Genomic DNA, 13,594 nt, shown 5'->3' with positions numbered 1-13,594 from the left:
ATGCAGAGGGGAGAGTATTCAACGTCCATGAATGAACTAAGTAACTATCCAGATGATTAATCGAATTAATCAGTACTCAATTTGCAAATAGATAGAAGAAAAAAAATTATTAATCCTCTTTCTGGATCCTACCGATGCTAGAGTCTGAGCCTGCATTTTAATCTGCACTATTGCTGGTGGTCCATCTCATAAAATTACTTCTAGCATCTTAACTGAAACACCATGAATCTGGGTGTGAACTTTGCTCCACAAATACTCAGCTGCACTTCACCACACTTCATGAGTCACCCAGTTCCTGCGCAGGAAGGGAACACCACACCATGTATCACACCAGTAGGAAAATGAACGTATCAATACTGCTCCACTCACGAGCAGCTCCCGTGCCCTCGAGAAGGGAGTTCGTTCTTCAGGGTTACACTGTGACCCTCTTAACTGAGGGTCTTAATGGTTCTGCTCCTGAAAGTAAGTCTTTACTGCAAAAGGGCCCATATCTCATCTATATGACAGGAAGTCTTGTTCTTTCTGTAACTTCTGTGAAATTAAACTGTAGGGTTTAATTTTAATCCTAACACTAAATACAATTTCTGCGCTAGGTTCCTTGGTTTCAGAATCATTTTGACCCTTTACAGTTTTTCCATTAGAATATCTAAATATTTAATTTTTGAAGGGGGACTCAGGAGCAGGAGGTACCGGTCACAGTAAGTGAACAAATGCTACAGGACTTCATAATCAATAGACCAGTATCTACAGCCCTGTACCTCATGTAAGAAAGAACATATGGAAAGACTTTAGCGAACTAGGACTTGAATATGAAAGAATGCGAGCATGGAAAGGACGTGCGTCAAGGTAAAATAGAAAAATAACTCTGTTCTCACATCCATCAGTAAGGGAAGCCGCGTAACTCTCTGCATGGGAAGAATGAGGAAAGAGATCATTGGTAAATTCCGACAGTCTTCATGGGACTCGATCCGTGATAACACCTCTTTAAATGCTGGATTTGTGGCTCTGGTGGGAAAAAGGGGGAGAGAATTAAATGGTTTGTTTTACCAGAGAATTGTGAAAGTTGCTAAATTTTGAATAAATTATTATTTTATTAGTAGGGAAGCATGGTTTGAAGGAGTCACATCAACTATGCCTTCAGCTTTATTTATTTAGACATGAGAGACCAGTATTGACATTTAGAAACCTCAAGTTCTCTGACACATGAACATGAGTGCCAGACTCCGATGTAACACGCCATGTGAAGGCATCTTTGACATTGATTAAGCTGTACTTATCAGCAGAAAGGGAATGTGACACAAAACCACAAATCAGACTGGACTATGCGGCCAGGCATGTTTTCACTCTCAATTACTTCAGAGGAACCTGCACATTAAGGAAAGCTAAGCATGTTAGCGCCTGTTTAGTTGGAAGCCGTATTTTACACCAGATACCATGGCCTACGACTCACTCCTACTACAAAGCGGGTGATTTTGCAATCGTATTTTACTATTAGTTCTTACAGTAATTTCTGCAGTGTTCGCTGCTGATAGACTTCATTGGTGCAGTACTTTACGTATGGATCAAATGTTGACGAAGTGTGCTTTTCAACTATATCACTAATATCATCAATAAAGATGTTGTTCTGATGTCTTGCTTCAAGTTCTTTAAAGAACCTGTGAAAAAAAGAAATTAATCATTTTTACAAAACAACAGCAGACACTCTCTTGCAACATTTTACACTTCACCTGACACAACCCATGACTTCTATGCCCTAATGACAATGTGAATGGTTTGTGAAAGGGTGAGATCGTTCTCTCCTTCGGCAGAACAGTGAGGGAAATCTTTACACGATACGAGTCAAAGGGTGGTGGTGGCACCTGGCAGGGCTCAGCATAAGCAATGCTGGCAAAGTTACTTCCTATTCTCTGGCTGCCAAAACCAAAACGGCATTACTAATCTGGTTTGACTAGAATTTCCAGAAACAGGGCTGCAAAAGAAATGAAACAACTTCAAGCACAACATTTACACATTTCCTCTTGTAATAAAGGAAGTACAATACAGAAATGTTCAATGAAGTAAAGCTGCATGTGAACTGCTAAACTAAGAACAAAAAAACCAATCGGCTGAGCACCTTGTCCAGCTGACATTTTCCCCTAAAAGTGCCTGTTCCAAGAACAACTCGGTTCTTCATCCCCTGTTCCATATCTGAGTTCCTTTGGCCTCTGAAAGCTTTCCACTCCTCCTTGCACTTCTGATTTTACCAGAAAACAAAAGCTTTTATTTTCACAATGCTCATTAGAAATATTTCACTGTGTGCGGCGTAAGAACTCACACAACACAGATTGGCATTAGATCTGTTGCAGGTCATTAGAATTCCCGACGCTGACACCCTGACACCACTGCAACCCGCAGAAACCTAGAAGCTACTGAAAGTCGCTCCAATACTAGACTTGCCTGCAGCCTTCAAAGATGATTCAGTAGAACAATCCTGAACTCTGTAGAATAAACCAGCTAATAAAACAACTCTCATATAGCACAGGGGGAAAAAAAAAAAACAAACCAAACTTGGAACACGTGATCTCCCATCAAGCTAAAACATTCCGAAACATGTTTTATTTTGTCCCTTTATTCCATTTCTTATTACTAACACTGGCTCTTTAAAAACCTGTCACCTTGCAGCATTTCATTTTACCTGCACCACCAATGTTCTCCAGAGTTTGTTTTATAAGCAAACCTCAAACACATAAGAAGAGGAGAACAGGATGAACAGGAGCTTATCATACAAGTGTTTAACAACATGGGTTAACTAAAATTAAGGCTTTTTTTCACGTGCGCGTGGAAGAAGCTGCCTGAATCTAGCGGTTGCCAGACTCACTCGGTCAATCACACTGTCAGAGGAATCAAGCGTGGGAAGTTTTGGTTTGGATTTTTTGTTTGGTTTTGGTTTTTTTTACAGTTCTGACATATTAACTGCAGACTGAACTGAGCGATGTTTATCAGTGCTGTCATTTAATGAAAAACAGGACACCGCCTACAGATAGATACAATGCTGTCTGCTACAGTGCACAATTTTCCTCTCTCTCTTCCCGCTTAAGTGGTGCAGCAGTACTTTTTTGGAAGCCTTGCCGCTTTTGGAAGGCAGAGTCCTCCAGCACCCTTCCATCCTCCACCCATCTTATGTCAACGCACAAAACATTTCGAGTTGTCACTGACTTGCATTATGCGCTGTACTCGGGGTTTTAGTATCAAGGACAGCACTAGCTGGCAAAGCACACCAAGCTGCAGTGAGGCCTCGCACAACACACGGACAAATGCTGAAGTTAACAGTTGCCTGAAATTTCACTGGGGTCCAAGAAGGGGCAGGGGGGTGCGTCCAAGTCACACAGCCTACAATTTCTCATGAACCACAACAGTCAGATTTCAACCGCTGACCACCATGAACTGCAGACAACTGGAATTCGTTTCTACTCTACTCAGACATGTTTATAGTTGGGAAAGCTTCTCAGCACACTGCCAATTTACTTTGCTCAGGAAATTAGAAAATATAACATTTCTTCCTGCTCTATGTTATGGCACGCTGACAAGGCTTTTGACCATGCTGGGCTAGAACATGCACTTTTTGAACTGGTGCTTCACCAATGACATCATCAGTCACAGTCATTGTAAGGAACAGTAAAATTCTTGGATTGTAGAAGATTAAACAAAAAAAAAAAAAAAAAAGAAGAGGAGCAGAAAGCAGCAGCGTACCCAAGTCCCACCCCCCACAACACACACTACAAGAATTACCACCTCTGGAAACCACGCATCAGATTCTGAATCAAAGTTTGTCTTTTTTTGCATCCAATCTGCTAATTACTAGATTCAATAAGTGAACCAGACACATCATAAAACCCTTCTAACATAAAATTTTAGGGAGATTCTGTCCTAAAAATACCAGTATGAGTGGTCGAGTGATTACATTCAATTTAACCAACTACAAATTAGTTGTGCTGTGTGACTGGCTGCTTTTTTTTTTTTTTTTTAAATACCAGAAAGGTTTCTTTAAAGCATTTGTTTCTGTCAAATCCAGAACCTTTCTGGTTAAAGTTAGATCCAATTAAGTGAAAGTCAAACAGCATCACAAAACAGCATTTGACTTCCCGCATCTTGCCCTGATGCTGTTTAAAAGAGACGTCCGATTTGCAGTACTCCAAAACTCCCCTCTCACAAAGGCTACGTGCCAAATTTAGAAATACAGGTTTAATTCATTTCCTGTTTGTTTCTTTTTACAGGACAAGATCTAGAAATACTGGAGATCTCACCTACAGTGGAGTTTGCCCTGTCTTTGTGACAAGGGTTTCCTCCTTAAAGTTGGTGGCTCCTGTGAAGGGTCTTCCCATGTCTTTCGGCAGCTCATTAACAAGCCGGCAGTCACCAACAGGAGCAATGTCCCGATATTTGCTCAGGCAATTTTCTTAAGCTGTTTTTTCCTACTTGTCGGCACTGCTTTAGTCAATGACTGATATGCACAACTTTCAAAAACTCCAGTTAATTCAACTCTATAAACACAAATGTGCAGCGGTACAAGCACAACGTTACAAACTACTCTATACAATTCACCTTTATGAGGCCTAAACTGTCTCATTTACAACTGCGAAACTCCCGTAAACATGAACAGAAGTTCTGCTTTAACAGATGCCATGAAAAAATACACAAAATAAATGCCCTGAGAGCAATCCTTTCGGTCGACATTTCTTCTCAACATTTACTCTCCCTTCACCCCTAGATAAAGATATTAATTGAGCAAGACTGACATCCTTATGAATACTGCATCTTGCTATCTGGATATTCCAAAACTAGACTGCACTGAATTAAAAATATTCAAATTAGGCAGGTAAAATAGATTTTAACTAGGCAGGCTATATTATAGTTAGAAAAACAATTATCTTATGGAATCAGTTATTATCCAGGAGCAAAAGACATGTAGAATCAAACGACAGCACATAAAAAGAATATACAGAAAGGTTGAATGTACTGCAAAAAGTCTAGATTATTTGCATCAAGGGTCACTATAGAAGAAAACCGATACCAAAGCCTTTCTGGTGTGTGAGACCAGGGAAGCGCAGACTTGGTGGAAGATCTGAAACTGAAGTAGACGTGGAACAGCAGAAGTCACCAGAACCAGGTGATCAGCACCCGAGAGCCAAGAGGGAGAAAAAAAAATTCTGATAGCATTACTAAAAGATCATTTTATTCTGTTTGCAAAATGGCAGGATACACATGGTAGCATTACCAGGTTGGTGAGAGGGACAGACAGTATAATATCGTTACTGTTTTGTATGTGGGTTACGCAGCAATCATAGAATCAAGGTTCTGAAACATTTATCTGACTTTTTTCCTACTGCTTACGGTACTGATTTTTTTATTTCCTCGCAGGTTCATGCCATTCTCCATTGCTAACCATTCTGGTCAGCACCATTGCTCCCCTCTGTCAGATGCCAGTCGCTGAAAATATCAGCCTGTTACCATCAAAGCCATCCTGTGTGTGGAAAGGAACTGCGGCCTGGCTTGTAGATCGCTTATTTCAAAGTTCATTATTATTATTATTATTCTCGCTTAAGGTTTTCAAAGTTATAATGACCTATATGTCTGCATAAAGAAGAGTATAATGCAAATTTAGCTTCACAGCGACGGTGCTGCTGATACATTACTACCCCGTAACAGAAAAAAGCCACTGGAGTGGAAGTAAGTACAATTTAGCTTCTTCCTCTTAGAGATAAGAGAACCGGAAAAACAATTACCAATTTCAGGCAACTTCATATAAAAGTAATAGAAATTTCTGATCAGCCTCTCCAAATCTGCATCATCTCATCAGGAACAGCAGCTTAGTATCTGTGTCAATTTTTTTTTTTTTTTTGAGGGGTGGGGGGTGGAATTTAGAATAGTAAAAATGGGGAAGTTAGAGCCTTATTTCCATCGAACTTTTATGCTGCATCAGAATCGGAGCTTTTAGCAAAAGAATGGCTGAGAAGAGGGTGATCAAAGAGAGAGACTAAAATTAATCAGTTTGTTACAGGAGTTACCACAATCTAAATAATGGAAAACAACGCATACATACACATATATTTAAAACAGCAAACACTGCAAAGTTAACAGCCCATAAAAGTACCTTTTATTAGGTAATTTCCACTGAGAAACTACAAAACCAAACAAACAAACAAAAAAAGAGCCCCTGACAGCCTATTTGTTCATTCTGCAACAAACTGGAACAACTTTCAGCATGCCTAACCACAACTAACTGTCCTAATGGTAAGCCGCCTGCCTTTTCAACTATTTATAGCATTCTGGCACAAATCCAGAACAATAAAAAGGCCATGGCAACCCTGGCAATATATTCTGTTACAGCCAGATTCCCGAGATAGCGAATAAATGCTCATAGCATCTAGCTCAATGATATGCATTTCAGAAAAACAAATCTTGATTCAACCAATTAATACTCACTGACAAATGAACGCAGAAAGAACATTCTGTGGCACTAGAAATGTAAATCTTTTTGATAAATTATAAAGACATCACAACAGGAGTCTTCATTTTAAAATCCTCTCCCATGCTGAACCAAGTAATGCTTTTTATAGTACTGAGAAGGAGGGTCCTTCTGCCTCTGCCCTCGAGACTGAAAAGTTGCTTACATACTCATGTGTCACAGAACAAAGGGATCTCTTGCATGTCACAAACAATGACTTTATAAATCATTTTGTGAAGCTTTCTAGCAACAGGGATGAGGCTACTCCCACGTAACAGACTTGCTAGAACGGCCAAACTAACAAACACAGCAAGCAGAGACCTTGGAGAACGGAGCAGAACAACTGGATGCATAACTTGCCTCCTGCTCTACAAACCCGGGCTGTCACCTGCAGCCCCTACGTTCACAATGACCAAGTGCTAGTACTAGCAAATACTGATGTGTTTACTATATGTAAGGGAACTAATCAATCTTGTTATCTGGGAAATATTTTCTGCTAACATAAAAAAAAAGAACCACACAAAAACATAAATTAAGCATTGCTTAGTCTTGAGGGAAGTGTATCAGCCAAAGAACTCTCCACCACAGTCTAGAAATAGCAGTGATTTAGAGAGTGCCCAGGAAACTCTCCAGATGAAGTCTGGAATTTGTCATTTCATTTCAAATTCCCCCATCAGGCTCCTGCCCCCCTCCCTTTCAGAGCCCAGCAGGTACCCCTGTGGGTAGCACCACAGCCACACAACTCCCGGCCACCCTGCGCCAGAGACCGCAAACACTCCCAGGTTAATCTTCCTCACAAGGGCACCTGTGCCAAGTTGGCAACCGCCTAAATCCCATAACTGAAGGAAAACAAGTTCAAAGTGCAAGTGTACTAGTCACCATGTTACGCTGTTTTACAGCCCTGTGTAGGTGCTGTTCAGAAGGCAAAGCAGCAATGCCTGTCACAGGAAGGGCAGAGGGGCAGGAGGACACCATGGCACAGATCCGAGTGCTGTCAGGCTTCTCTCTGTGCCGTTGCAGGCACTTCAGCCTCTTTCCTACACAACTGTAGAAGTTAACCAGGGCAGCAAACTATCAAACATGCTTAAAGGTAGGCAGAAAGTTGCAGGTTTTGATACTGCTGCACAGGAAGCTGCTTTTCCTATGAAATGTACAGATAAACACCTCTATACGTGACCATCATAGGGATGCAGCCACATCCACAGTAGAAGTTACAGTATGACATGCAGGTTAGCAGATGCCACACTTTGGCAGGGAAGATTTCCTAGGTATGACCACTGCACAGACCAACCTCGCTGTTGTCCAGAGTAACATGGAACAATGCAATGTAACTCATCCATCTGCCTTGAAAGCTTTTGTCTCATGAATTTGAGGTTTAAAATCTCATTTAAACAAAGCATATTGACCCAGTGATACATGAGAGGAGCCAACGGAACAAATACATATCCTCCCACTATAGCACCATTGCCGAACACAGATATTTCCAGACATACTAACAACTTGGTGCCTTTTCAAAGCTACACATTATTTTTATCCAAGAAGGGCAATGGCAGTTCTCCGAAGCCAGACTGACCTCTTGAAGACTTATCGCCCACTCTCAACTAAGAAAGGCTGTTTCTTCATTCCTCATCAGTCTCTGTACAAGGAAAGCAGAGATGCAAGTTCGAGTAACTGTTGACCATCCATCCACTTTACTACCAAAGAAACGCACAGATAAATACAGTGTTCCTCTTTTGTGCTTCCTGCAGCAACAGTAAATGTGAAAACCGGTGAAAGATTCATAAGCTACTACTAGAACAAACCCTGCAAGTCCCAACAACAAAGCACAATTGCTTGAGAGGATCTGTGTGGGCACTAAGTTTCAGACGATCGTGACAGTGATGCTCTGCAGGAAAGGACACAGAAACACCTAATGGATAAATAGTTCTTGGGTTACAGATGGAAGGCTTTAAATTTTTTAAGTACTTTTGTTCTACTGTCCTTAAACACAAATATTCACATAACTCTCTATACAGAGGTTAGGCCACAGAAGAGGAGCCAGATGCTCCAGGAAGACAGCTACGAATGCTGCTGTGGGATTTCTGGTTTTTTAATTTTTATTTTTTTTTAAATATTTTTACATAATATGCGGATAGATTTCAGTACAATTAAGTATGGCAGCTGGCAGCTTCATGCCATAGTTCTGGTGACGCCAGCTTTCACAGCTCTTGTCCAACTTGTTAACTCTTTTTCCTACCATGCTCTTTCAGGTACGTCACCACAACTGCCTGTGGGCTGACACTTGATGAGATCTGGGAACTGCTCCAACGGGGTTGCAAGGGAGGCAAGACAAGGAAAACTCTGACCAGGTTTGTTTTGTGGGTTATTTTTCAGCTACATCTCGCCTGTTTGGCAGCTGGCTGAACTAAGGGAGTAATGGGGATGGGGAAACCTCCAGGCACCACTAGCACCAAAAGTGGACCTTGTACACTAGTGTGCAAAAAACCCAAAGGATACAAATCAACAAACTCCACTGTGCTGGTACTACAACAGCCCTCTACAACAGTTTGGGTCATTATGGTTCTTTTGGATAAACTCACAATTTTAAGGCCATTGATCTAGAATATGGTTTAAATCCTCCTTGTTTCAAACAATATTTCATCTCAAAATGAGTTATTTTTATTTGATGCCAAAACTATTTGTTCCTGGGTAACAGAAACCATCTTAAGTCACTGGTGAGGGAAGATTTGGGGTTTGGGTGGCGTTTTTTTTCTTTTAAGGAAAGTAGCTATACTGTTAGCATTAAAAACGGTCATTAGGAGACAATTAGGTAAAGAAGCAGGAATTCTTTGGCTGAGGACTTCAGCTAGAGAAAGAAGAAAAAAGCATCTCCAGAAGTACTTAATGGCAGAAATAAAGGAAAAACTGAACACAAAGTCCTAGACCAAGGACCGGCAGAAGAGTTTTGAAAAGTAATCTAATTACAACAGGAAAAGTTCCAAGGGGACCTGACAGTGAGTCCTCATAGGAATCTGGGACACTGAGTTACACACCATCTGTGCTGCATTTCCACAGAAAGATAAATTGACAGTACAGAGCTTCAGAGTAATAAATTTTTCACAAAGGGACACAAAGACAATTAATTTGTCAAAATAATTTTGGCAGTAATACAACACACAAAGAATACTGTGAAGACAGTGTGCAGATGAGGTTTTGAATACAAGCATAGACAGGCAAGACAAAATTGCTAGAATTGTCTATGGAGTGAGAGGTAAAACAAAGTAAGAGTCTAATGGCCACTATTCAAGAATACTGTTTTTGTATATTTAAAATAGAAATTGAATTATCTTTCATCTGACAAACACTGTGAGTACTGTCAAGCTTCAGCAACCACAATTAAAAAAAAAAAAAACAGTAAAAATGCACACCTAAATCATGCAGTTAAGGTGACACAGCAATTGTAACTGATATCTCACAGCCACAGGAGCGTTGCAATTTCTTCTGCTGAACCTTTTCCCAAGAAATACACACATTATCGCTCACTATTCCCTGACATTTGCTGTCACTTCAGTTCAAGTGAGACAAGGAAGTAGAATCATGTTTTGTGGGGAAGAAAAAAGAAAACCAGAGACAGTATTACTTGGGAGAGATTGTGAAGACCTTAAGAGAAGACCAGAGTAGCACAGAAAACAGCCAAGTGGTTAAAGGTGCAGACTGTACCCTGTGTCTTTTCAGGTGAACTCAGCCCTACTGCAGAAGTTTAAATCAGCCCTACCACAGAGGAGCGTTGAGCAGGCCTGATCTTCAATTCTTTCCTCCCCTGGCATGCAATCACTTGAGAGTTTTGCAATCATATTATTTCAGGAAGTTAGGGGGGAAAAAAAGAATGTATTGAAAACCACCCTGATCTACTCCAGACAACTCTTGAGTAATACTCATCAAAAGCACGGGTTCCCTCTATTCTTCAATCAGTATTGCAGTTTGTAATGAGGGGACCTTCATCTGTTACTCTTCATCTTGGCAAACTGCAGTCATTTAGGTTTCTATTAGGTGGTAAAAAGAGCTGACATATACAGGGTATATCTACAATGCCAAATAAAAAACCCTAAAACCCCAACAAGATACTTAATGTACTACTTCATCATGTAATCTTTCAGAACCAATACCCTGAAGGGTCTACTCTGAGCAAAGCATGAGATGGCAGCTCCAGTCGCCTTGAGTTGTTTTAAAAAACAAAATCCAGCTACATAGTGTCTATTTTAATTAGCAAAATAAGTAAACACAATCATTAACATGATCCAAAGGTCATTAGCACCAGCTAATACTATTTTAAAGGAATTATGCTGTGTCTATGCAAAGCTTGACAAGCATTTCAAGATCTGCTGGGTAAAACACCAGGAAAGCAGGGTGCTAGAGAGAAAGAACATGGTTACATGGTCAGCATGTAAACGACAACGCAAATGACCCTTGAGATATAGAAGATTTTCTGAAGAAATACAAGTTTTATGCAACTAATATTTAAATTTCATATATCCAGCATTGGGGGGGGGGGGGAACTAACCATGAAGACAGTTGAAGTTTTATGTTTATGTTGGGTGTTTCTTGAAGATACAGTACAATCCATTAGAGTGACAAAGTAAGGCAAATTTATTCTGGCTTCTGCTCCCATCTGGTTTTAATAACTGACTTCAGGCTCACACTAAATTCATTGGTAACAGATACACAACTGCAAATGCCCTCCACCAACACTTTCTGTGCCATTCACAGTGTTACTGAAGGTTCTCAGGCAGCCTCTCCAGAAGTCGTATTTTATAACACCTCTGAGCAGGCCTGAAGGCAAAGATAAGGATGCCTGAGCAGAGACTGTGAAATCTAACACAAGAGCTATATTTAATTTCAAAGGATCGTGCAAGTCAGAGACAAGCAAATCATGAACAGATTCCGTTTTCTCTACTGTTACTGTCTCTATTAGCTGGCATTCCTTCAGAGGGGCATCTGAAATGGAGAACGCAACAGACAGCTTGAGCGTGACTTTACACAGAACAGAAGGGAATGTACTGAAAAACACCGTGCTTCACTTTTCTACTCTAAACCAATATTATATTAAAATACTGACTGTTCACAGAAAATATTTTAAGAGTTCAACCCACCCCCACTGGCAAACCCAATAGTAAATATCTTGGGCTGAGAAACTTTTCCACAGGTACCAGCCAAAACAGCACTTCCCTGCTTTGGTCGCCACTGTGACTGCGGGTGACATGTCAGAGCCACAGAAAGGAAAGCTGTGGGATCCATGTCCGGATCACCAAGGAGGGCAGTGCAGCAGCTGCGGGAAGAACAGGCTCACCCACAGTCAAGCGGTGTCATCATTCTCCAGTCTCTGTGGCAGAGTCACTGTCCAAATACCTTCCTATCGTGTCCTTCTGCACTTAGCAACAGCTGGCCACAGTTTACTCTGCTTACATAGCATGAAAATACACCACGAAGGTGATGGATAGAAATCTGTGAATTTGGGATATTCTTTTCAATATGTTTAAGTGAATAATTTGAAGCTAAAGGCTTATTGTATTTTCTGGAAAACTAGGCATTTTCTTCAAGGGCATTTTTTGTATAGGTAATTTCCGGGCATTTGCTAAATTAAGTAGTAGGCAATGCGTATATTTGTATAAAAATTTCTAAACTTGTTTAAAAAAAAAAGCATGCTTCCTCTTAACTTCTGTTCACGCAAGAAAATGAGCTGAGGGAAGTATGATTCTGTTCAGATTTGTTGTTCCCGAGTACTGAAGTCATACATCTCATCTTGTCTCCAATAAGGAAGCTAAATTACAAAAAAACAATCACTGGGTCAGGAATGCAAGTACCAACTGCATATTATTTTACAGTTACTGCTTACCAATGCCGCTAGTCATTTGCAAAGAAACAGTGCGGGTCAACCCAGAGAGTTATTTCAGCTGCCTGAAGAACCCTCTAAACAAGTAATTCCTGGATATTAAAGCCAAAGAGTTCAGCCACGAGCGCTGATGTTGGAACAAACCATGAAGGAAGCAATCTGAGGAAACTCAAGGACAAATGCGCTGTCCCAAGTGATCAATATGATGCAAATCCATAAATGTGTTCTGTGGGCACATACAATTTAAAGAAAAAACAAATGGTATTTTGGACTTGCTGCTCTACAATACGTCCTCCAGAATCCCTGGAATCTCCTGACAATCAAAACAGGCCCCACTGGCAGTAAAAGCAGATTCTGCAGCAAGGCTGGGAGAAAGGCAAAAACCACAAGTGGTAAGTTTAGCAGTGCTCTGCAACACCTCAAAAACCCAAGTGCCATGTACTGCCTGAGTGCTCACCAGCACCTGCCGCGGGTCAGGGCAAGGCACCAGCTCCTGCACAGAGCCACCGGGTGCCTCACATCCTGCTTCCAGACCACTTGGGAGGATTTTCCTCCCTCTTGTTCCCATTACTCATTCCACCATATCCAAGATAATCACTCAGCCTTACTGATAAGGAAGCCACTTAATCTGCTTCAAAGCACCCAGTATGAACAGCTTGCTTTGAAAGAGCACAGAAATTCTCCCCCAGATGACACCTCAGCATCACTTACCCAACAGGGTAACCACGCACAGCTGGATGCCCTCAAGACATTACTCAGCTTTCTTCAAAAATTGCTAACAGCAATAACTGTGATACAATACAAAACACCAACTAAGACCAGTAGTCTAGACCAAATAGGACATTAATGACTTATATCACTGTCTTACCTGGAAGTCAAATCGGTAATCTGTAACTTATGAATAATTCTCTTCATTATAGTTCACCTGAATCACCCAGGGTCTACTCACAGTATTTAGATTTTTATTTTTACTTTATTATATGTGGGTTTGGGGTTTGTTTTTGTTTTTTTGGGGGTGGTTTTGTTTTTTGGGTTTTTTTTTTTTTTGCAATCTTCTAAAGGAACCGAGCAACAGAACTTCACATTCTCCAAAAGTAATGTTTTTAATGCCTAGTTAACTGATTGAATTACACACTTCCTAAATGAACACTAGGACTGTATTTTCCCACGGAAAAAGATGAAGCTGCATAATTTAGAGTATGTTGGAAAGAGGTGAAATTTTAACCTAATTTACAAAAAAG

The 13,594-nt window shown here is 40.6% G+C and overlaps 1 protein-coding gene across 2 annotated transcripts in view; it reads right to left on the bottom strand.

Annotated features, from left to right (window-relative positions):
* Window positions 1–13,594, bottom strand: part of ARHGEF26 (Rho guanine nucleotide exchange factor 26) — a 65,526-nt gene that overhangs the window by 27,586 nt on the left and 24,346 nt on the right. For both annotated transcript variants that reach the window (XM_064457835.1, XM_064457836.1), the window contains exons 7-8: window positions 1,503–1,655; window positions 876–1,005 (exon numbers count right to left, since the gene is read on the bottom strand). In XM_064457835.1, the coding sequence (XP_064313905.1) occupies window positions 876–1,005; window positions 1,503–1,655 (283 nt within the window). The remainder of the gene's footprint in view (window positions 1–875; window positions 1,006–1,502; window positions 1,656–13,594) is intronic.

Source organism: Phalacrocorax carbo, chromosome 7 (assembly GCF_963921805.1).
Source record: "Phalacrocorax carbo chromosome 7, bPhaCar2.1, whole genome shotgun sequence".
NCBI classification, from domain to species: Eukaryota; Metazoa; Chordata; class Aves; order Suliformes; family Phalacrocoracidae; genus Phalacrocorax; species Phalacrocorax carbo.
Note: the sequence above shows the minus strand (reverse complement) of the source record. Positions and strands in the feature narration are given on the sequence as shown.